The sequence below is a fragment of the Triturus cristatus genome, chromosome 7 (genome assembly GCF_964204655.1).
Source record: "Triturus cristatus chromosome 7, aTriCri1.1, whole genome shotgun sequence".
Classification (NCBI taxonomy): Eukaryota; Metazoa; Chordata; class Amphibia; order Caudata; family Salamandridae; genus Triturus; species Triturus cristatus.
Window position 1 is genome coordinate 1,630,504,435 of NC_140590.1, and position 24,715 is coordinate 1,630,529,149.

General features: G+C 45.2%; 1 protein-coding gene across 2 annotated transcripts in view; it reads right to left on the reverse strand.

Moving 5' to 3' along the window:
• Positions 1-3,390: 3,390 nt before the first annotated feature.
• The window catches only part of SAMD10 (sterile alpha motif domain containing 10), a 141,407-nt gene continuing 120,082 nt past the window's right edge, over positions 3,391-24,715 (reverse strand). Inside the window, exons 4-5 of one of the 2 annotated variants that reach the window (XM_085619661.1) lie at positions 24,030-24,130; positions 3,391-9,771 (exon numbers count right to left, since the gene is read on the reverse strand). In XM_085619661.1, the coding sequence (XP_085475787.1) occupies positions 9,664-9,771; positions 24,030-24,130 (209 nt within the window). In that variant the 3' untranslated portion in view covers positions 3,391-9,663. Of the gene's footprint in view, positions 9,772-23,989; positions 24,131-24,715 lie in introns of both variants that reach the window. The other variant, XM_085619663.1, reaches the window with a different exon arrangement.

The following is a 24,715-nucleotide window of genomic DNA, read 5'->3' on the forward strand; positions in this document are numbered from 1 at the left end:
CTGTATAGTATTTTATGTTACACAGATTTGTAGCGCACCATCACCATGGAGGGTATTGTGGCGCTATACTTATTAAAGCTAGATCCCAGATTTCCCAATACAGGAACAAAGTAGCAAGAAAAGGATTACTTTCTGCAAATAATGCATGCAGTGGACACATAACTGAATGTGACAGTATGAAAATTGAGTGTACTTGTCAGATGTAAAATAGTCCCTCATACAATTCAACGGGACTATTTACCAGAAGCAGATGGATACACCAGTGAGAAGCATGAGGTGAGAAAGAATTTTCCCCTGGGTAGTTCCAAAGCCCACACTTCCTATATTTTAAATATTTGGTAACAACAGGTAGACAGTTAGGCGTCAAGTCAGGCCTAAAACAACTACAAGAGATCCACTTAGTAAGTGACTAGCTTACTCTGCATCCCATAGGCCGACACTGCCTTCATGAGAACATCTGGAAAGCATTCTCCTGCCAGTCTTCTGGGAGGAAAAGTGAAAACTTCGGACTCTTGACTCCTCCTGGGGAGGCTATCCCCACAGAGGAGAAGAAAGGCTTGGCATCTGAAGGTCGCAGTCACCTTTGGCAATGCGCTCAAGACTGCACCTTGAGTCTGCTTGCCTTGCATGGAGAAATGAAAAAGACAAGGCAGGTCCTGCTATCAGAATGGCTCAGTGAATTAGCTGCTGTGGCCAGTGATCTGTCTGCAAGGTTTGAGTCACCGCAAGGCAGATAGACTTCTGAGGTTGGTAAATTGAGTACCATAAATTAGGTATTAGTAACATCTGTTATTTACTGCGCTTAGAAATGGCAGATGTGCAGGATTAAGTTCCTCACGGTTTTCAGCTGGATGGCTGCAAACGTTATCACCTCCGAGGCATGACCCACTTTCTATAGCTAACCATGGCAGGCTTGATTTACACAGACGCTGGGGCTGGGCCAGCACACACTTCATTTGCATACATCTCAGTTTTCAATCCGGGTTCTTTTTACGAAGAGAAACAGTAGAAACCGGTAGCCCTTTTCCATGAGCTGTTTCAGACCCTGCATTTAATATCACTCAAGCGGAAGGGAAAAAGGACATCTGTCATAAGAGTAGACATTGAATGTATGCTTTCATCAGGGTCTATAGATTACCTTTTTTATTATCAATATATAAAGTGCCTCCTGTCTCCTATCAGTCATTTCAGGGCGCTTGACACAGCAAATGAACACAATAGTGTGGTAGAGGATTATTAGTTCACATCTTTGGCTCCAGAAGACGTTGTGAAGGAGAGGTTGTCGGGTAGAGATGATGGTCGCATCTGTAATGCAGCCTCCTGCCACTGCTGCTGTGGTGGTGTAAATACAGAGCTTTCACTAAATACTGAACTGGCAACTATTCAGTAATTAGCAAACAGCACCACCACGTGGTTGGCTGTCATAAGCCCCAGTGTTGACAATGAAGTGCTGGTGCCGAGCACCGGAAAACACTGGCTCAAATTAAGCACTGCAACTATTCCGCCTCTAATTGTTCAACATACCTAAAGTTGCATTTTGTATACCTTACATAGCCGCGTCTTCTCCTGCCTAGAATAGTGATAAGCTGTAGAAGGAGGCAAAGTGTATCAGGTAGTGGAAGGTTTTTGAACTTTGGGAGCAGGGACCAAAGATAATGTGTCTAGCAAAGCAAAGATCTCAACATGTCTGATGCGTGTGTCACACCACTGAGGCTTTTAAAAGTGCTCAAGTCACATGACCGATAGCCCACCCACGAGTGGCTGTTGAGGATTATAGGAACTGAGGAATGTTTGCATAAATGTAAATAAACAGTGCCACCCCTGGCTTGCCCCTTGCTCCCCCCCCCCCCCCACTATTGCACTGTCATTGACACCCATCGGAGGCCATGAAGGCAGAAGCAAATAAGAAACGCAAAGGGGGCTGTAAAATCCCTATTTACTTCTTATAGTTTCCACTCGTTTCCTTTCCATAGCCCTTCACCAATGAATAAGAGGTACTTGCCATGCTAGGGTTGGGAAAGGGGAGCCATCCTGTGATCAAAGAGTTTTTCGAGTTACTCCTGCTGCCTCTGACTTTTTGGGTACGCCACATCCATGGGCCCGATTCACAAAGGTAAACTGAGACGAAAGTCTCACTTTACGACTTTTGGTATTCACAAAGGGCACTTACGAGTAGTAAAGTTAGACTTTTGTCTCAGTTTAACTTAAGTTTTGGTCTTAAATTTAACTGAGAATAGACTTGTGGTCTCAGTTGAACTTAAGACCAAAACGTTAAGTTAAACTGAGACAAAAGTGTAACTTTACTACTCCTAAATGCCCTTCTGAATGTCTCCTAGGACTTCAGGGAGGCCAAGGAGAACCATGGAAGCCCTGGTTACAAGAACCACGCAGTCGCGAGTGCACACTGCTCACAAGTCAGTTAAGATACAGTTCGAGTGAAATCTAAACTCGATCCTGAATGGCAGACCTCAGAATGATGGATAACGTGCAAAATGCAGGTGTTTCTGTCTTTTGGAGGTACACAAAACTGTTTTTTGTGCTGTATGCAAACCTGATTTGCAGAAGGTTTAATCAGCTGTAAATTGGCAGATCAGACACTTGGGCCGGTGCAGTTTGACCTCAGCATATAAACCGTTTGCACTCTTAAATAGGATCACCAACCAAGTTGTAATCAGGGCTTTTTTGCTACTGTGGTGATATATCAACCTTATAGGCAGTGTCACCCAGGCCATTACTTCACACCAAAAGAGGGAGAGGTGAGCTGGAAGGTTGGCCATTGGCCCTACTCTCAAAGCAGCTGGCATAGGTAGGAAAACACCTTAGTACAGAGAGAGAGCACAGCAAGGTAACATTAAATAACAAGATGGATGACGGAGCGAGCGCTCCAATGCCATCGGATCGTACAAACAAAAATAATCAAGTGCTGTTCGTGTTTTAAAAACTTTTAAAGAAATGCATATGTACAAGCGCATGCATTTTAGTGGTATGTGTACAAGGGAGAAGGCCTGAAAACACAAGTAATCCTATGGAGTGCTTGAAAACAAAGAAAAAAGCAGCTCCGCAAACAAGGAGCAGTGTAAGGAGTCATGTACTTGGTCCATGTGCTATGGGAGGGCCAAAAACAAGAAGAGGACATAAAGCCCGCATGCCATGATGAATGGCATAAAAAAAAATGAGATTGACTGTGAAGTTTACCAATGGTAGGAGATGGGGGGGTGTTTAAGCCCACAGATAGAACACAACACGTCTCTTAAAAAAAGCCCATTCGCAGTCTAGCCAAGACCTAAAAAGGAAGATAATGTGTAGGAAATAGCAGATAAGAGAATAGTGAGAGCACAATACAAGGAAGTAAGGAGTCTGGAAAACAGTGTGCAAAGTTGAGGAGGAGAGGGAAGTCTAAAGGCCTGATTCACAAACTTTTCTTCTGTGGCTAATTGTCACGTACTTTAGAACTTCAGGACTAAGTTAAAGCTAGATTACACAGAATGCTAGAAAAATCTTTGCGATTTGGACCCCATCAACCAGATGATCAGGTAGTGATTGCAGGTGCACTCTAAGAAAGAAGGTGAGAGACAGAGGTGGACAACTGGCCTCTAGGTTACAGAATAACTTTCACATAGGTTTAAACAACATTTGTACATTCAGAAAAGTCATTGCTTTATTGCAGCACATCTTATTGCAGTACGTCGTCAAGAAACATCGTGAGGTACAGGTGATGGTGAGAGGAGAAGACAGAGTGGCAAATGCAACAGGAACATAGCTTCTCTTCGGATTCCGGGTCAGTGACACCTAAAAAGGCAGTATGAGTTCAACCGTGCTACCCAGTACAACTGCTAATCTGCATTTCGAAGGACGAAACCACATCAAAAGGTGAAAAATATAGTAATTTCAACATAAATGGGTAAAAAAATCTAACTTTGATCAGATAGTTGTACTGGGGTCTATGATGATCTGTGGATTCACTCACATTTCTAGTGTTGTAGATGGGTAACAGCTGCGGTCCGTGCAGGTAACAATGGTGGGGCGGTGGGGCCATGTACGGGGAGATTCCGAGGGACGAAGCAGAGGGAAAATTAATTATTTATTTAATTTCCCCTTGGCATCGTCCCTCGGAATCCCCCTTACACGGCCCCACCGCTGTTACCTGCATGGACCACGGCTGATGGGTAACATGGGCCCTCATATAAGCAAGTATAATGGTTCACCTGCTCCCCAGATGGGTATTAATGAAAAGCCATAATTCAGGTGCACAAGGCCCCTCTCACACCTGGGCCCTGGTGTCTCTGCATCTGCTACATTAGTGATGACTAAGCTCCAGAGCATTCAGTTAAATGTATCTCAAAACAGGCTTGCAACTTTGTAGGGTTGAGGAACCCACTTCTGCCGTCATTCGGCAGGGGTTTTAGGCTTGGTGGGCAAAGCGCATGATAGTGACAGACGGGATGCACAGCCAACTTCTTACCCAGCCTTGGTCTCGGAGAAAGGGAGTGCGATCGATATGCAGCTTCTTAGTGTGCCACTCCTGTCGGTCACAGGTCAGAAGTCTGTTGAGGACTTGCCTGGAGAGACCTCAAGTTCTTCTAGGTCAGATAACTTGGGAAATTCAGGATTACCTGTGCCAGATTTCAAAAAAGAAAACAAGGAACTCTGGATGACCTACTCGCAACTGACACAGGACTTCCAGGGATTGGTCGGCCTTCGCCTGGGAGCCTTCTTCAGGAGCACAAAAGGGGCTGCGGAAGAAAGACACTGCTCACAGATGGAGTTGGAGTGTTTCCATTGGGCGCAGGGTCAAGACTGATTTGCATATGGCTGGGTCCAACCTGGGGTGGCATGATGAGCAAAAAAATATGGATTTAACCCAGAGTTGTGAACAGGGGGGAATTTGGATTTGTTCAGCATTCCGTCCGTCATTAGTTCTTTTTGGTTACAGTTGGACCCAGGCTCAGGAAGGAATGGTAGGTAACTACTGCTGCTACAGCGAGTCTAACAATCGCAATCCCCTACTAATGCATAAGTGCTCAAGTGGCACATGACCAAACCAGCCTTCCACTGTGTGAGGACAACATAGGCATTGGATTTTTTTTTTATAAAACTGTGATCCACAATGGGGTGTAGGGTACTGCCAGAGGTTGAGCAGGACATGTACGTACTATGACAGGTAAACCAATGAGCAACCCCGGACTGCTGCCACTTTGTTCCCATGCACTTACTGCTAATTAAAATATGCTGAGAAACGTTGTGTTGCTGTTGGGGGCAGCCAATCGGAGTGTTGAAAGAACCTTTTTTTCCAAACACTTTGGCCAGTTATTCATCTTCAGACATCCCATACCGCATGGGGCCTTAGATGGCCTTCTCTGGTCTGGAGTTCACTGGGCAGTAAGGATAGATTAAAGAACACTGAAGGAATTATTGCTGAACCAGTCAACAACGTTTTATTATCTGCAAGGGGGAAATGGTCTAATTCTGTTTGGCTGCTGTGCATGATCGCTGTATGTGTTTTCATAGAAAAACAAATTAATCGAATACCAATTCTGAGAAACCATTTCACCTAAACTGTTTCATCAAAATATTCAGGAGGATTGGCATGTGCCAGAATGTCTGTTTATTTTTAATTAAATTGTATTTGCTTCTTTAGGGTGTAAATGTAATTTGCCTATCAAAATGGTTCTCTCTGTTTTTTTTTTTGCATGTCTTACATAGTTTTTCTCTTTACCCCCTTACCATACCAGATCCTGTCACTGGGTTACATTACAACTTTGAAAAACAAAACAAAATTTTGTTCTTGTGTGGTTACATTTCTTCAACCCCCAAACAGCACTTTACTCTTTCCACCCATTTTTTATTTTCCTTTTATGTAGCGACTCCCTCCGTCACATTCCTTTTTTTCTGGAGTGGAGGTGGTTACCCTCAAACCCACTTCCTTTACCATTTTCTAATAATGAGTTTATTTTCTCCCTACCCCGTTATCTTCCTTAAACCACCTCCCTCTACCTTGTGCTGCCTTATCACTTATTCCACTTTATTATTAAACATATGTTCAATAATTGTGATTCGCTTTGATGTCCCCTCCATTTTTTATTTTAAACCCATTTTTAATGAAGTTTTTAGTATATTAATATAAGTGTCTCTATAGCACCTCTTGGATTTCATTGTTTTATTATATACAGTCAGACGATGTTTATAAGCATTTTATTACTCAAAAGGGTTGTTTTTATATTCTAGGTTCTCAGAAAGGGTATCTGTCATTTACATTTTTGATTAATTTACATGAAACAGTAACATATTTCAGAGGAGTTGTGTTGTTACATTCATTCAATGTTCTTGGTAAACAAAAAAAATCTTTCTACAACACAGGTGTGCTACACATATGGACCATCCACCTTTAACTGCCTGTGCTCCTGGTGCTGTGTTGAATATGTGTTTCACATCATGTTATACCACTTACAATGATGTACAAATACTACTTTCAGTCTCTTTGACGTACGTGAAACGAACAATCTATACAGCTTCACTTTCTGTCCAGTACCTCGTGATATGGGACAAATATTTATGTTGCACAAGCAAAATGTGGAAGGTGCAAAAAGGGATTAGCGGTGGGAGTCATGGCTAGGCTCTTGACGCCCAACTTGGAAAAGGTACCCATTAGGGTTTCAAGCCAGAGAAAAGACATGCTTACTTGCTCACTCGTAAAAAGGGTTGATATTAGAGACAAAAGACATTATTGTAGCTCAATGTATAGCTACTTGTGCCTGTGCTGGCACTGAGTAATAGTCATGAAGGCCCTTGGAGTCCAAGTCATTAGCTTCTGGCCAATCAGAATGCTGGATTCTGAACTCACTATTTTTAGCCAAGAGCCCTTTGGTGATAGTACTTTTCGTGCAAGGTAATGCTTTTTACTGTCTGATCTCCACGTTTGCTGTGCATGAAACTGTGCTACATAGCAGCTCTGGAGTGAGATGTGGACATGATGTGTCCCAACTCAGATAGCACCTGTCTGTATTATTTGTGTCCTTGTTACAGCACTGTTGCATGCAGCCGACTGGTGCCATACAGGTTTGTGATCCTTTTCGGCAACAGTGATTGGTTAATCTTTTGCCCAGGTGGATCATGTCTGCCATTGCACATCTACCCGCTTGGCATGGATGTGCAATGGCAGACATGAAGCTAATAAGGTTACCTGATACCTCCATTTCACGTGGCGGTCGAAGACAGCTCCCTGCATGACAAAGGCAAATAGCTGATTAGGTAATATTACAGACAATGCCCTTTGATGAATGTGTGACTACAGTGATCACCCACCTCCACTTCCTTATGATACCTAACTAAAATGTAGGACATCAGTGACCATAAAGAGGAAAATGTCCATTATGGTCTGTATGTTTGCATGCATGCTTCATGTTGTTTGCCTGATTGCAAAACCCTAAAGTTGGAAATGCCAACCACGAATCGTAGGGATTCAATATATCTCTTGGTCCTGAACAAAGCCTACTGACCCTTGTGGGCATATCACAGGCTGAAACATGTCAACCTGATGTTCTGGGTCATCATACCCACAAGCCATCTCACTGTTTTTAACTCTACCAAAGGACCTTCATAGTAAAAGTAGTTAGGATCCGGAAGGCATTTTTAATTCACGCATAATCCCTCGTTACTAGCATAGGAGCTCCGCTTACAAACAGCGTTGAGCCCAACAACTCACACTAGGTACAGTGGGTGAAGATCAGATGATGAAGCATGCCACAGGTGGTACTTGTGAGTGAGGATCCTACAAAAATTTGCAAGAGATGCCTGGATCCCACTAATTTACCTAGGGATATACTAAGGACCGTGCAACTGATCTCTTGATCTGAAGAGATCACGATAACATAGGTTACCCATCTCATCTGTAGTTATTTGTAACAGTCTGGGAGGCTGGGTGCTGCACCTTACATAGCTTATCACTCCCCTTTCTGGTTATATAACTCTGCACAGAGCCACTAAGATGCCTGGTAAGATCCTTATTTCTTATAGTTTATAATTGTCGGAGATGGGAACAGTATGCTGCCATTATTAAGTGAATGTCAGTATTCTGCTGCTGTGGTGGTTCTACACCCTGTCCAAAGAAGGGCTATGTGCCAGGCTGCATTCTGCAAGATGTGTTCCCTACTGTTGAGAATAGAGAGGGCGACCCTCACAAACTGGACAAACCTTTCGGCTTCATGTGGCTTCTAAACAGAGTTCTGCATAACAAGCAGCATCAAAAATTAGATTTCAAACGGTCAACTTACCATTCCCCCTTGAATCCCGAATTAACCTCCATGGGAGGGCAAAGGGCATGGCAACTCTTTGTCAATTTAAATTCTATAGGAGGGTGAATTCCGTCAGTGAATATGTTACCAGTGACACAGTGGAAAGTGATATCCGCTCAGCAAGTACTTTACAGAGTGAGTGAGTGATGGTGTACGTCATGGTACGGTGCTGGAGTGAGTAGGATGCGAGCAAGCGACTGAGCACATGAATACATTTTCAAGCTAGTGATTCATGAAAGAGCCATGGGGGCTTGTCTAACAGCGACAAGTAAACCAAATCAATCTCTACCCAGGCATCTATGATGCAGGCCCTACAGTAGATGGCAATCTATGAACGCTGTCCTTAAGCAACTATCTCTGTATCATTTGGCTGAATCACCAGGTCCGCAGTCCTTATATGAATTGTGGAGAAGCGCATTTAAAGTAGCACCTTGCTGAACTCAGTTATTCAAGGACCACTGACGTATTGCTCCACTCATCCACCACCCAGAGGGAAGACAGAGCAGGGTAAGAGGCAATACAAGATGCCATGAGGTGGGGATAAGGTGTAATGGCAAACTCATAAAAGGGAGTTGGAAGAAGCCAGGATGAGAACTTCACCAGGTCAGGAGCTTGACTGTGCAAGAAGACTTAGAGGAAGACTGTTAAGGAGATATGCTCCAAGAGGCTCTTGTGAAAGGACACAAGACACAGGACAAACGAGATGAGGACATTCTGCCCTTTCCAAGAAGGGATTTAACACCTCCCCACACATATACAGATGATGGTGGGCACTGCAGCCACAGTGAATAATATTAAATTCCAGAAGCCAAGAAGATTTCACAGGAGTCCAAGAGCGCTGCAGAACCCCGCCCCCCCCCCCCCAAGATAATAAATGATGGCGGGGACACTCCATCTGCCCGCACCCAATATCCAAGTATAAGGATGAAGCAAGCCAGGGAATCCTCTGGCATCACAGTGATAATCTATTGAGTGTGTCTACTGCACCATATTATACAGCTACTTTACCACAGTATGTACATAGAAGGACCTGTGCAGTTGGCTCTTCTTGCCCATGATCAGAAATGTCTGGCTATGTTGACGGCATAGGAGCCATGACTTCTGACCACGTCCTCTAGATCCACGAGCACTTCAGAAGTGGCTACTGTATTCCTCAAATCGCTAGAATCCAGCAGCTGCACGTTGAGTGACACCATGATGGCTCAAGGCCGATGTCCAGACGCCAAAGGCGTGTTGTGCTCTCCATGTTGTCCTCCGCTATTCAATGGCAAGTTGGGGTTAGTCTCTTAAAGAGGAATGAGTTTGTTGCAAGTACTGCCTCCCCAAGAGTGACACAGGCCTTCTCGCCTCGTCTGGGCATGCCGATTGAAATTTAGCACCTCAAGTCTTCCCAGTTCATCCCACGGGAGGGTCCACCTTCACAGTGATGGGCTGAGTAACTTAACCGGAGTCCTTGGCTAGGGCACGTTTCCATAGGAGGCTGGAAAAAGAAAGACAAAATATTATTAAATACACTGATAGCCCATGGGGCACTGAAGCGAATGTTGAGTGCGAGGCACCAGAATGTTGTTATCAGAATATTGTCTGACATAAACAATGTGTCCTTAAATGTCATTATAGAAATTTCGCCCCACTGGAGTTGCTCAAACAAAAGCCACACCCAAATAAGACGATACTTGTGTAAATGATAACTAGGAAAAAATATGTCAGACGATATTTTAGACTAGGCTATTCTGCCATATATCCTTGATGAGCAAACAAGCGCAGTCCGAAGGATGTCCAAGCAGACCACTAGCATTGAAATGGTTGGAGGAGAATGAAAAACAAAACAGTGAGCTTTGGTGTAAATGGGAGACAGACATAAATACCTGTCTGGTGGCTGAATTTCAATATATGAAACCAGAAAACCTGAAATCAATACCGGCTTCCCAACTTGTCCAAATTTTGTGATCCTAGACACATATTTTACTTAACAAAGCCTCCTTTTTCATTGTCACATATGAGAGCACTTTTAAATACCTCAGTTCAGAATGTACACTGTGCAAGCATTTCTTATATTTGATTTAATTGTTTTCCATCAATAATAAGAATCTAGGCCACTTTAAGGGTTTACATGAATACTGACTTGCCTCTTATGGCATTGTTGTTGGGGTTCGAGCCATGAATGTTTCTAAAAACTTTCACTTCTAATAAAGGTCTGTCTATGCAATGATATACCCTGATGTACTAAGGTGAAACAATCCTGCATGTTGAAGAAATACACTTTTTTGAATTCTGAAGAGCTGCGTCAATTTTGTAAATTATGTATGTGGCACGATATACATGCCAAATGTTTCAATGGCTCGCTTCGTACACGGACACTTGGAGCCAAGACAGACCCATGGCTCAGCTGTGGCTTGGCCGACCCTCTTTATTTGCCCGTGCGACCTCTTCTATTTGCGACTCAGGCTTAGTGCATGGGGCTTAAGTCACATGATAAAATGATTTGTAAAAAGCTTGGATTTGAAACATGGAGCCCTGCCCACAGGCACCGATTTGACAAATCTGTCATCAAGGCTTTTTGTAGCAGAGACGAAGAAGAGTGTGTGCAGTGAAGATATATTTAAAATAAATGATCCAAGGGCAGGGACTCCAGCCCGTTGTTTTGTATGTGACCGTAGTCATGAGTTCACAAGAAGAACTAGCAGGCCGAGGTGGGACAAACAGGAGTGTAGCTTTAGTGGGGGTTCTTAGGGTACAACCCCCCTCAAATGCATTCTCAGTTTAGTAGTTGGGTCTGATGGCCCGGAGTTAGGTCTGCTATGTCTGTGTGGATTTTTCTCATTGTCCTCATTTCACTAAGAGGTTTTAACTTGTTCATTTTTGGGATCGGGATCTTAAAAATATATAGTAACCAGTTTGCCAAAACAGCAGCAAATCTGCACCCATAGAACTACTCCTTCAATAAGTGCAAATTTACAACTTTTTTTGAAAACACAAATATTGGCAGTAGTAAGCTTGGAAAGCTGCACCAGTCTCAAGTTTCCAGTTTTACTACAGGCAGTCAAACACCCACAAGGTGATAGGATGAACGCTTGCAAATACTCTAATCAGTGGCAGTCGCTTCGAGTAGCATTCCAACCCGATGTTTTTTGCCCACTGTGCCACTTTAGACTGAGGCCCACCTAATGCAAATCAGTACTAGCCCTCTTCCTCATAGAAACATTGCATCCTGAACCTTGGTCATCCCATTACTCGCCCTGCAGCCCTTTGCTTTATTTAGTTGTGAAATTTGAGCTTCACGCCCTCTGAATCTCAGTGACTAAGCTACACCCTTGCTTATTTCTGAACTGATTTGAACATTCAGCAGCATACTTAATCTTATGTATTGCTGATCTTCTTTATTGCATAAAATTTGCATATAATTTGCATTAAATTTGATTTTGTCAGATACATCCTACTGTTTGTTATTTTGAAATGCGGCTATTTAAATCTGAATTAACTTTTAATGGTAACAATATTTTATCTACATTTTTAATTAGTATTATATACTAATTTCAAGTTTATAATGAAGACTTTTAAGATGTTATAGTATAGTACTATATTTACATGTAAAGCTGAATAAATTAAATTTACATTAAATGGGTTTCTATCTATAGTTTCTTTGCACTTATTTGTACTTATGTTACATCCTATTCTAAATTAAAGTTCCCCCTCTAAAGGGGTTCTGTCTCAAGCATACTTCATCCTCTGCATGCTAGGGCACTTATTCACTGTCTTCGTTGATGGACTGTCGGCATTGCCCTGTAGCACCGTGCTGCGTTCCCTAATCCTATGAAGGTTAGATATGAGATGGACTACTCGGACTCTTTCCTGTACAAGTGATCATCCTGCTCCTGGATCAAAGCATTGCACTTTATTCCATTCCGTTGATTCCTTTTATTGCTTCTTCCGCTCATTCATTCATTAATTATTCCAGTGGATAGCGATCACACATTTTGTAGCTATTAAAAGCTGTCCCATGATTCGATGAAAACTTCTTCGGCATGATTGAGTCTGGACTCCACTTCGGAAAACAGTAAAAAAAAATGTTTTTCCTGTACCTACATCCCAAACTCACACAGGCGCAATGACCCTACAATGCAGCTTCATGCTTCTGCCAGTCACTATTTCTGTGTCCTAGCTATAAACTGCTCACGCATTAGAATTCTGCTAGGGGCCTGTCTACTCAGTCAGTAACCAGTCTTTTGAAGAGATGTTCTGTTAAGGAGAACTGTCCTGCAACACTCACTGCTCTGGAATCATATGGGGCCCTTTAGTATTAGCATTGCATAGCATTAGCAACCAAAACATTTTATGATAATGCCACCTTTTTTAGAGAATTTCTTCTCTTTGGGAATGGGAAGGTCTCTTCATATCAATTTATTCTGCCCTTCCCTCAGTCTATCCATTTCCAATCTTGGGGCTCATCCACGCTCCACTAGACCAATTCATCATTGTATGCCGCTTGTCTCTTAACTGTCAATAATCTGTCTTTAACCTTTCAAGATTTGACCTTTAGAACTGACAACAGTGTGCCAGTTCAAGGCTTTCCATACAGGAGTAGACACAGTGCTCTAAATATGGCCTCTGGAACTGGACACAATACTTCAAATGACCCATCTATAACTAGATGATGCTCTGAAAAAGGCATCTACAACTAGTCACTCACTACTCTAGATGAGCCCTCCACTACTAGTCAGTACTCTAGATGAGCCCTCTACTACTAGTCAATACTCTAGATGAGCCTTCCAAAACTAGTCAATACACTAGATGAGCCCTCCACAACTAGTCAGTACTCTAGATAAGACTTCCACAACTAGTCAGTACTCTAGATGAGCCTTCCACAACTAGCGAATACTCTAGATGAGCCCTCCACAACTAGTCAATACTCTAGATGAGGCATCCACAACGAGTCAGTACTCTAGATGAGCCATCTACAACTAGTAAATACTCTATACCCTCCACAACTAGACAATACTCTGCATAAGTAGATACTATTCTTGATTTGCCTGCCACAACTAGATAACACTCTACATATGGCCGCCACTCCAGGGCAAAATGAACCTTTAAGGCTGCACACAGTTCTCCAGCTGTGGTCTGCAGAGCACAATGCTCTTATCGCCAACCTCCAGCTATCCATCCTGCTTGCCATTCATTTATTATTTGCTTTGTAAGCAATTCTCTCTTTTGCAAAAGATCCAGCTGATTCCATCAACATTGCAGTGATCTCAGGAAAGTGTAAGCTGTCTACAGGTTTCGGCCACCCTGCACTCAGTGAGGGATCGTAATGCTGTCATCGCCTCATTACTCTCCTTTTTAGTCTTGGGATGTATCAGATTGGCACCCATCGAGTTGTCCATCCTCTAGGGATATGCAAGCTCTAGCTGCATCACTCTTCTTGCAGAGCCACTGGAATTTTGCCCTTTCTTTAATTTTTATAGGACACTGCTCACATATAGCTGGAGTCAGATTGAAAGAAAAGGCCAGGACAGAGATGGCTGGAAAGCCCTGGTTGATGGCCTATACCCCAGTGGGGGAAGTAGGCATAAGTAAGTAAGTAAGTAAGCTCACATCACTTTGGAACTGAACATGGCTGTTGCTTAAAACAGAAGAAGTTGTTTATTATCTGCAAATGTTAATTTGGAAAGCGGTGTACCCTCCTTTCCTGTCATGAGGAAGGTGGTGGGGGATGGTGCGGCATGAAACAAGGAAACCCCTAGTCTTGGTTTCCTCCATGTCATTGTCGCTGCCCCCTCTCTCCCTTTTTCCTTACCCTGTCTATTCCTAGCTTTTCATCTTCATTCTCCATGCCCATTTCCTATCTCTAAACATCTAACTGTCTTCCTGTCTCCACCAGGTCTATTCTTTCACAAAGAATACTCTATAGCTAAATAAGAATGACTGTGTTCGTATAGCATAATATACACCAGCGTAGCTATTGCATGTTGGATACAAACAATAACCTACTAATACACTATATTTTATATAATAATGCCGTACCTTTTGCCAAAAGCCTTGTACTGTGGTTAATAAACGACAATTTAACCAAACTATGTGACAAGAACTTGGATTGGCATGAGAACCTCTGACTAATAACAACCATGTCAATGTACCTTACTATTGGTTACCTTGTCTGCCCTTACAACTAACCTACAAATATGAACAACACTAACTGATCAAACATGCTCGAGAAACCTGTTTAACCTCCAGACCTTACCTGGAATAACATGAATAACCCCTAACTCTTTATGTGATTAATAGCTAACACTGGCTACCCATGGGTTGAGTGTTACTCTTTCGACTGGGACATTCATGACAATGTTCCTAACACTCAGAATAACCGGTCTGTACACATAACGAACAACCAGATATGAACGACACTACTTGCACAAAGTTTCATGAGAAACTTATTTAATTTGCACACTGTTATGTTTTGTTAGGAAAAATGATAGAGCACACATACACCCAAGGGTTTATTGGTGCTGTAACAACCAGGAGGGAAAGGAGTGAGGGCTTTGGCTTATCAAAAGCTTGCTTAAACAGTCAGGTCTTCGAAAGCTTTCTGAGCCTCAGGAAGTTAGGTCCCAACCGGAGAGGAAGGGAGAGAGTTCCATAAGATGGGGGCTAGGACAGAGAAATAGCTCCCCTCTGCTGTCTGTCGTTTCAACCAAGGGATCCTCAACGAGTTGGCAAGAAAAGAACTGAGATCTCGAGTAGGAACATATCTCTTAATTCGGTGTGCTACAAAGGCTGGAGCCTGGTCATGGATGGATTTGTAAATAACACAAGCCGTTTTAAAAAGAACACTCTATTTTGACGGGGAGCCAGTGAAGCTTCATTAAGGCAGGAGAGATATGTACATATCTATGCCGTTTACAGATTACCCTTGCTGCTCTATTTAGAATGGTTTCTTGTTTGTGTAAAGAAGTTGCTAGGAGACCCAAATACAGGGAGTTTGCATAGTCCAAGCAAGACACGATAAATGGTGCAATAGCTGCTTTCAAAGCCTCGGGTGACAGAAGAGGAGCGACTCTCCTAATGGATTTCAGTAGGCCAACGCACTTTGCCATGAATGTTTTGATCTGGGGGATCATGGGCAGTTGATTGTCTACCATGACATCCAGGCTCTAGGCAGAGGCCTTAGAGACAGGAAGGGCACTAAGTTCAGAGGGCCAGTCGGTATCGGGAATAACCAGCTCAGTTCTATCGGCATTTGGCTTGAGGGATTAGTGCCCATCCAGTTCCAAATGAACTTCAGGGTACATTGAAATTCCTGATGGGATTGGGCAGTGCCCTCAAGCTGGAAGATGAGCGGAGAGTCATCAACATAGTTGTAAAATCTACAACCACAACTAGCTAAGGCTGAGATCAATGGGCAGATGTAAACATTAAAAAAGTAAAGCAGATAATGCTGAGCCCTGGGGGACCCTACAGATGACATGGGTCTTAGAAGAGGAAAACAAGCCTAACTGTTCTTTCTGTCTGGCCGCTTAGGAAGAAGAATATATACAACTCAGAGCCTGATCTGATAGACCGACCTTCTTCAGAAGATTCAGCAGAATCGCATGGTTGACAATAGTGAAGGCGGCTGATAGAACTAGGAGAACTAGCACGGACACATGTCCCGAATACTGCCATCGAAGATAATCAAGGACAGAAAGCACCACTGCTTCTGTACTGTGGGCTGGGCGGAAACCAGTCCGCAATGGATGAAGAAAGTTGAATGAGTAAAGGAAGCCGCTTAGCTACTAAGTAACAAAAAGTTCTTATTTTTTGGCTGCATGGGGGAGAATTGAAATGGGGTCATAATGTTTCAGCAGCTTCGGATCGTCGCCCAGCTTCTTCAGCAATGAAGTATCACTGCAGCTTTTAACCTATCAGGGACAATGCCCTAAGCGAGTGACTCATTCAAAAGGTCTAAGTGGTTGGCCATTATGACAGACAGAGCTCGTATAATGGTAGGGTGGGAGAGAGCCAGATTTCACCTTATGCAGGAGAAAAATATGAGTCTCATGCTGGAGCTGGGGACACTGAAACAAGAAGTGAGTATTGATGGCATCACAGTCCACATTGTTCCCGGGTTATTGAGGCAGAGAAGTGGTAGGAATGCTATCCTTTTTTTATTTAAATTTCTCACTGAAAAAAGTTCTGAGTGCGTCGCACATAGTTTAGGAGGGTTCCATTTCCCAGGTTGCTCCCTTGAATCAAGTGAGTTCATTTAATGTCTTCAAAGTTTCCTTTTGTTCATTTGCCACTAAATTAAGGCTATTAGAATAAAAAGATAATGTAGTGGTGAGGAGCAAGCTCTTATGCTTCCTCAAACCCTCACTAAAGCGTTTTCTTTCTTAATTGTCATCACTTTTACGCCACTGCCTTTCAAGGTGGCATAGCCAGAGCTTTCATCATTGAACTACGGAGCGTGTTTAAAAAGAGTCCGCATCATTTGAGTACGTTATGGGACATACACATCACAGGTGTGCTGTAACCAGTTAAAAAAGCCCACCGAAGTCTTTTCAACAAAGGGGTTGAAGATGGGGCAGGTATCATGGTGGGTATTAGCTATTTCATAGTTATTCATCCTGCTCCAATTGTGGAAGGTACTCAATGCTGCGATGGTCCTCAGAAATACTTCAAATTTAATGAAGTAGTGATCTGATCATATTTATTTATTTATTTATTTCTGACATTTGTTAAGCGCGAACGAATACCCGTAGGCGTCTCGGCGCTAGACCTTAGTAGCTGTCTCTTCCCGGGGTATGAGTAGCATCGGGAGACAAGGGTACTATCACTGATTAAACAGCCAAGTTTTCAGTTTCTTCCGAAACTGTAAAAGTGAGGGGCAGGTTCTAATATGTTGAGGTAGGGTGTTCCATATCTTCGGAGCTGCGACTAGAAACCGACGGTCACCCCAGGACACTGTTTTGGAGCGCTGAACCACTAATTGGTTCAGAGTTGTAGAACGAAGCTGTCTCGACGGTCTGTAAGGTATAAGCTTGTCCTTAAGGAGGCGTGGTCCTTGATCGTGAAGCGCCTTATAGACTATACAAAGTGTTTTGAACTTAATCCTGTTTTGGATAGTCAACCAGTGGAATGTTCTTATGGTGTCAGCGATAGGTGCAAACTTAGGTGTTCTGGACAGGAGACGTGCTGCTGCATTTTGTATTGTCTGCAGTTTTTTTGTTACCCTGGCTTGGGCGTTTAAAAAAAGTGAGTTGCAGTAATCTAGTGACGAAAGAACTAGAGAACTGACCAATGTTTTAGCGGCAGTGTCTGGTAGAAAAGGAATGATTTTCCTTATCATTCGGAGTTTATGATGGGCTGTGGCTGCTACCTTGTTTGCGTGTGCCATGAAATTAAGGTGGTCGTCAAAAATTACTCCCAGATTCCTGACCTTGAGGGTCGGGCTTGGGGGAGTACCAAAGGCTGGTGGCCACCAGGATACAGGCCAGATCGGGGAAAGAGAGCCAAAAATGAGCACCTCCGTTTTATCGGAGTTAAGTTTCAGGCAGTTGTCTGTCATCCACTCTCCGATTGCCACCATTCCATTTTTAAAGCGTTCTGCCACCTCGGGTCCATCACCTTTAATGGCCAGCACCAGTTGCGTATCATCAGCATATGAGGTTAGGCTCATCCCGAATGCTTTGATCACACCCGCAAGGTCCGACACATAGATATTGAAAAGTGTCGGACTAAGGGAGGAGCCTTGAGGAACCCCACACGGAAGTGAACGCTTGGCCGATTGATATGGCCCCAGTGTAACCACTTGCGTTCTATCGGCCAAGAAGGAGGAAAGCAGGTCTCTCGCAATGTGAAGAATCCCCATCCTTCCGACACGGTCCACTAAGATCTTATGGTCGACCGTGTCGAAGGCTGCCGAGAGGTCTAGCAATACAAGTAATGCTGTCCCTCCCTGGTCACGGACCATTCTGATGTCGTCCGCTGCCTTGATGAAGGCGGTTTCCGTTCCGTGATACTTTCGGAAGCCAAACTGTGTGTCATCCAGTAGCTGATGTTTCTCTATGTACTCTGAAAGCTGCTGGTTCATGGCTTTCTCCGTCACCTTAGCTAAGAAAGGGAGGCTTGCTATAGGTCTGTAATTCTTTAGTTCCTCCTTATTTAAGTTGGATTTCTTAAGCAAGGGTTTAATCAGTGTGTTTTTTAAGGAGTCTGGATAAATCCCAGAACTTAAGATGGTATTACAAACATGAGTAAGAACTGGAGCAGTTACATCTATCATATTGGAGAGCACTGAAGAAGGGCAGGGGTCCAGGGCCGATCCGGTTTTAATAGACCTGATAATGGTTTTTGTTTGCTCAGTGGTGAGAGGCTGAAAACTGGACAAGGTGTTTCCTGAGGTGGTGTGAGAGGTAGAGGCTCTGGAGGTGATGGTCATTGAGATGAAAGCTTGGTATATATTGTTGACTTTGGAATAAAAGAATTCAGACAATGCGTCGCATAATGGTTGAGACGGGGACGGATGTAAATCTGGTACATTGCCAGATAAGGTTTTAGTGATATCATAGAGTTGTCTACCGGAGTTTTTGGCTTTTTCAATTTGTTCTGAAAAGAAAGTCTTTTTGGCAGCAGTAATCATAGTTTTGTAAATAGACAAAGATTCCTTATATTTAATCTTGCTTTCATTATCGTAGTTTCTACGCCATTGCCTTTCCCTGTTCCGACTCAGTTGTTTTTGAGTTTGCAATTCCTCTGTATACCACGGTGCCGATGGTGAGCTTCTGTTTCTAGAATGGAGTTTAGTAGGTACTAGCTGGTTAGTGGTGGCACCTATCCATTCATGAAATTTACGGGTGGCGGTATTGGGATCATCGGATATCTCTGGGCATGTATCGTCCAGTAGTAATTTTAATTCAGTATGGTTGAGATTCTTCCATACTTTAAAGGAGCCTGGCGCGATAGCTGTGGGCTTCTTCCTCCATTGTTCCTTGATAGTCAGGCTGCTGAATATAGCAAAATGATCAGTCCATGACATAGGAAGAATATTTATTATGTGCAGGTCCTCTACGTTGGAAAATATACCATCCAATGTATGTCCTGCCTGATGGGTGGGAGAGGTGACCAGTTGTCTGAGGCCCATTGTGTCTAGGTCTGATGTAAGGGCGGCAGTATCTCTATCGTTTTCTAGTTCTAAGTGGAAATTCATGTCGCCCATTATAGTTGTGGAATCATCCGTGGCTGTCAATTCAGTTATCACGTGTAAATTAGTCAGGAAGGCTGCTCTCGACCCAGGGGGGCGGTAAAGGAGAACTCCCTTAAAATTGAAAAGAGCTGTGAACTTAATGTTGAAGTGCATAGCTTTACATGAAACACTGGGAATAGGTGATGTTCGGACCTCGAACTGGTCTCTTGTTATAATTGCCAGACCCCCTCCCTTTTTACCGACCCTATCCTGTCGATAGGCTTTATAGCCAGGAGGCAATGCTACCACTAGATCAGGGGCTGACGCATCATCAGTCCACGTTTCGGTGATGTAGAGGGTATCTAAGTTGTTGTCAATAATAAGGTCCGCTATTTCTTGTCTGTGTTTGCCCAGTGATCGTGCATTAATGAGGGCCATAAGAATAACCACCTCATTAGCATCGATTTGCATTTTAGGCAAGGAAGGACCGAGACCTTCTTGATAGGTGTGTTGTGTGACTATATCAAATCTAATGCATGCTCCTTAATTGTACCTGTCGCATGATAAAGGAGACATGAGGTCAAAGAACTCTTTGTCCTTGGAATTTGTGGGTGGTTGTTGTACCAAAAGTTAAAATCCCCAACGACCAACAGATGGTTATACGAGGTACCAAGGCCGCCTATTAATTCATAAATGGACTCAGTAAGGTTGGGCATGCAGTGCGGTGCCCTATATACGACCATACACACTAGACAGCCAAAGGGAAATTACATTTCTACATAATGTCAACATAAAGAACAGTGGTATGAATTAGAACAGATGAGTTAAGGGCATAGCAGACGATAATAGCAATCCCACCACCCATTTAGTGGGAGCCTCTATTAGTGTTAAAAATGATACACGGAAAGGGTAACACCTCCAAAATGTCAAGCATAGACGACTGCTCCAGCCAGGTTTTTGTAAGACAGAGTATGTCTAGTCAATCAATCAATCAATCAAAGACACTTATAGAGCGCGCTACATACCCGTAGGGTCTCAAGGCGCTGGGGGAGGGGGGGTGCCGCTACTGCTCGAACAGCCAGGTCTTCAGCTTCTTCCTGAAGGAGAGGTGGTCTTGGGTCAGGCGCAGGTCGGCCGGGAGGGAGTTCCAGGTCTTGGCGGCCAGGTAGGAGAAGGACCTTCCTCCTGTAGTCGCTCTTCGGATGCGGGGGACGGCGGCGAGGGCGTGGTTGGCTGATCGGAGGTGGCGTTTGGGAGCGTAGAAGTTGATGCGGCTGTTGAGGTAGCTCGGGCCTTGGTCGTGTAGGGCTTTGTGTGCGTGGGTGAGGAGGCGGAAGGTGATTCTTTTGTTGACGGGGAGCCAGTGAAGGTCTCTCAGATGTCCGGAGATGTGGCTGGTTCGTGGGATGTCGAGGATGAGTCTGGCTGAGGCGTTCTGGATCCGCTGGAGTCTCTTCTGGAGCTTGGCGGTGGTACCGGCGTAGAGGGCGTTGCCGTAGTCCAGTCGGCTGGTGACGAGGGCCTGGGTGACGGTCTTCCTGGTCTCGGTGGGGATCCACCAGAAGATCTTCCGTAGCATGCGTAGGATGTTGAAGCACGCCGAGGAGACGTTGTTGACTTGCCTGGTCATGGAGAGGGAGGAGTCCAGGATGAAGCCCAGGTTGCGTGCATGGTCTGTCGGTTTGGGTGCGGTGCCCAGGGCGGGAGGCCACCAGGAGTCGTCCCAGGCGGAGGGTGAAGAGCCCAGGATGAGGACCTCCGTCTTGTCAGAGTTCAGTTTCAGGCGGCTGGTCGTCATCCACTCGGCTACCTCTTTCATCCCTTCGTGTAGGTTGGCTCTGGCGGTGGCGGGGTCGTTGGTCAGGGAGAGGATCAGCTGGGTGTCGTCGGCGTAGGAGATTATTCTGAGGTTGTGTTGGCGTGCGATGGCCGCGAGGGGGCTCATGTAGACGTTGAAGAGGGTGGGGCTCAGAGAGGATCCTTGAGGGACGCCGCAGATGACTTCGGAGGCCTCTGACTTGTACGGTGGTAGGCGGACTCTCTGAGTTCTTCCGTCGAGGAAGGAGATGATCCATTCCAGCGCCTTGTCCTGGATTCCGACGTTGCTGAGGCGCTGTACTAGGGTGCGGTGGCAGACAGTGTCGAATGCCGCGGAGAGGTCTAGGAGGATGAGGGCCGCTGTTTCTCCGTTGTCCATCAGGACTCGGATGTCATCGGTGGCGGCGATGAGGGCGGTCTCGGTGCTGTGATTGGCTCGGAAGCCGGACTGTGAAGGGTCGAGGGATCCATTCGTCTCGAGGAAGGCGGCCATCTGCTTGTTGACGGTCTTCTCGATGACTTTGGCTGGAAACGGGAGGAGCGAGATGGGGCGGTAGTTCTTGAGTTCGGTGGGGTCCGCTGTTGGTTTTTTGAGTAGAGCGCTGAGTTCGGCGTGCTTCCAGCTCTCAGGGAAGGTGGCGGTGTTGAAGGATGTGTTGATGATGTCTCGCAGGTGGGGTGCGATGACAGCGTCGGCCTTGTTGAAGACGTGGTGAGGGCAGGGGTCGGTTGGTGATCCGGAGTGGATGGAGTTCATCGTGCGGATGGTGTCTTCGGTGCTGATCGGGGTCCAGGCGTGGAGGGTGGTGGTGGGGGGTGGTTGTTCGGTCATGGTGTGCGTTGGTTGGTTGTTGAAGCTGTTGTGTATGTCCGCGATCTTGTTGTGGAAGTATGAAGCGAGGGAGTTGCAGAGGTCTTGCGATGGGGTGATGTTGTTGTTTCCTGCGCTGGGGTTGGATAGCTCTTTCACGATGTTGAAGAGTTCCTTGCTGTTGTGTGCGTTGTTGTCCAGCCGGTCCTTGAATGCAGTTTTCTTGGCGGCGCGGATCAGCTGGTAGTGCTTCCGAGTGGCCTGCTTGAGGGTGGTCCTGTTGTCCGGTGTAGGTTCCCTTCTCCAGACTTTCTCGAGGGCTCGGCAGTTCTTCTTGGAGCTCTTGAGTGAGTTCTGTAGCAAGTTGTAGATTTCAGTGCTATGTTTATTAGGGAACGGAGGAGAGCCATGTGTAGTGAATGTGAGGAGTGGTAAACAGAGTAGGAGACCTGGACAGAGAACTAGGTGGGGCAGGGACCAAAGAACAATCAGCAGGGGAAGGGTTTCCAGGTAAGCCTGCTCTCCACAAGATCTCAGCAACCTTTTGATCAAGGAGAGGACTGACCTCTTGTAAATTGCGAAGTTCCAAATCTGAATAGTAAAAAAAATGGACAGGGTTCCTGGCCCCTGATCCCGGTCAGGCGCAGACGGGCTTGCCTTTAATGTGCTTTCGGCACGGCAGCGGCGGGTGCCCGCTGCCAGCATGTGCTGCCCTGCATATTTATAGGGCTCCTAGTTCGCAGCCACAAAGAATTTTCAAGATGGCGACCAAAACCAATCTAAATAGAGCAAGCTAAAGCAGTGAAAACAAACTTTTTAAAATACCCAATTAAAAATAGGCTCTAAACTGGAATAACATGAATAACCCTATCTCCATATGTGACAAACTACTAACACGGGGCACCCATGAGTGCTTCTCATCCAAAAAACGCTTCAGCGCCTTGTCGGTGCTATAATAAATGCTAAAACAGTCCAATACAAAAATATCTGTTTCTGTCCCCTCTGTCTCTGCCCCTACCTATCTTGGAACATGCCATCCACTCTTCCATGTATTTACCTGTTTCCTGTTTTCACCCATCTCTATCTGTCCCTTTTTATTCAACTCATCCTGTCATCAATCCCATGTCTTTGCCCCATACCGCTGCCCTTTACTGTCTCCACTGCCCTGTCTTCATTGCCTTGTCTCCATCCCGTTCTCCTCCCCTACATCTCCCCACCCATCAATGGCCTCACGCTTCCTTGTCTCTGTCCCCAGTTGCCACCCCTCCGTGTCCGTCCCTGCCTGCCTCTACTCTTTGTCTTCAACCCAGGCTCTTTTCATCCGTGTCTCCAACCCTTGCCTCTACCCACTCTCTTTCCCCGGTCTCTTCTCCCTGCATCCGCCCCTCCATTCCTATACCCCTTCTTGTACCCAACCCCTGTCTAATCCACCATCTCTGTCCTTTCAATCCTCCTGAATCCACTCCCATCGTTGCTCCCTCATGTCTACAACCTTCTCTGTCTCCAAACCTCCATGCCTCTACCTTTCTCTGTTTCCACACATCCTTTTTGTCACCAGCCCCCCTTGTACCTACCCAGTCTTTTTGTCTTTGCCACTCTTATCCTGCCCCACATCTCTATTCTCCATCCCTCCTTGAATCCAGTCCTGTCTCTTTCTCTGCACCCGTCTTTGTATCCAGCCCCTTTCTTCGTTCCTTTGTGTCTCCACCCACCCTTTTCTCCAGCCATCTGCCTCTCTGCCTGTCTCTCTCTGTCTCTCCCCTTCCTTTGTGTTCAGCATTCCTTATCTCCACCTCAACCCAGGCTCTGCTCCTGTCTGTCCACTCCTAGTATCCTGCCCCCACTCTCTGCGCCCCTGGCTCCAGCCCTACTTGTCTCCAGCCCCCTTCTCTCTAGGCCACCCTCCCATACCTTGGCTGAGTAGCTGTAAGTTCCGGACCTCCTCTCGCACCTGCAGTTGGAGCACCTGTTGAAGCACTTCCTGCCGCTGGAACTCATGGGTAATTCCCATCCTCTGGAGCTTCTCCGCATTCAGCCGCAGCAGAGCCCGACCTGGTGCCAGCATGAAAGAGAGAGAGAGAGGGCTGGTTATACCTACTGCTAGCACACACCCTCACCCCAACCTCACCACAGTTTCAACAGGTTCTAACCCGCCTCAGCACAGATCCAACTGAACCTCAACAGAGTCGAGACAAAGCTTCATCACAGACTTGATCAGCCTCTGAACAACTTGCAACAGGTTGCCTGCCAACCCAGTAATTATTTTTAAATATGCATTTTTATTTAATGTTGAGCTCTCAACATCCATTTCTCACACCTGTTAACAGCTGTAATAGTCCCTCTCACACTAGCCCTAAATTGCAAGCATAACTTTGAGGAAAGGTTGAGTCCAGCCGAAGAATCCCTGCGGGAACACTCAGAGCTGAGCTTCAACACCTCTGATGTGCTAAAGGGATAAGTTCTTGGAACTGGAGTCTGGCTGTCAGGGTGGGATCTCGTGCTGCAGCCTTGGCAGCCTTTCACAGACTGATCTGTCAATCATAAACATCTGGCTCTGAGGTATAAGGAAGTCTGGCATCGCCAGAACACCAGAGCCTGTGAGCTCTGGCACAGTCCGGCAGCTCGGACAAGGTTATG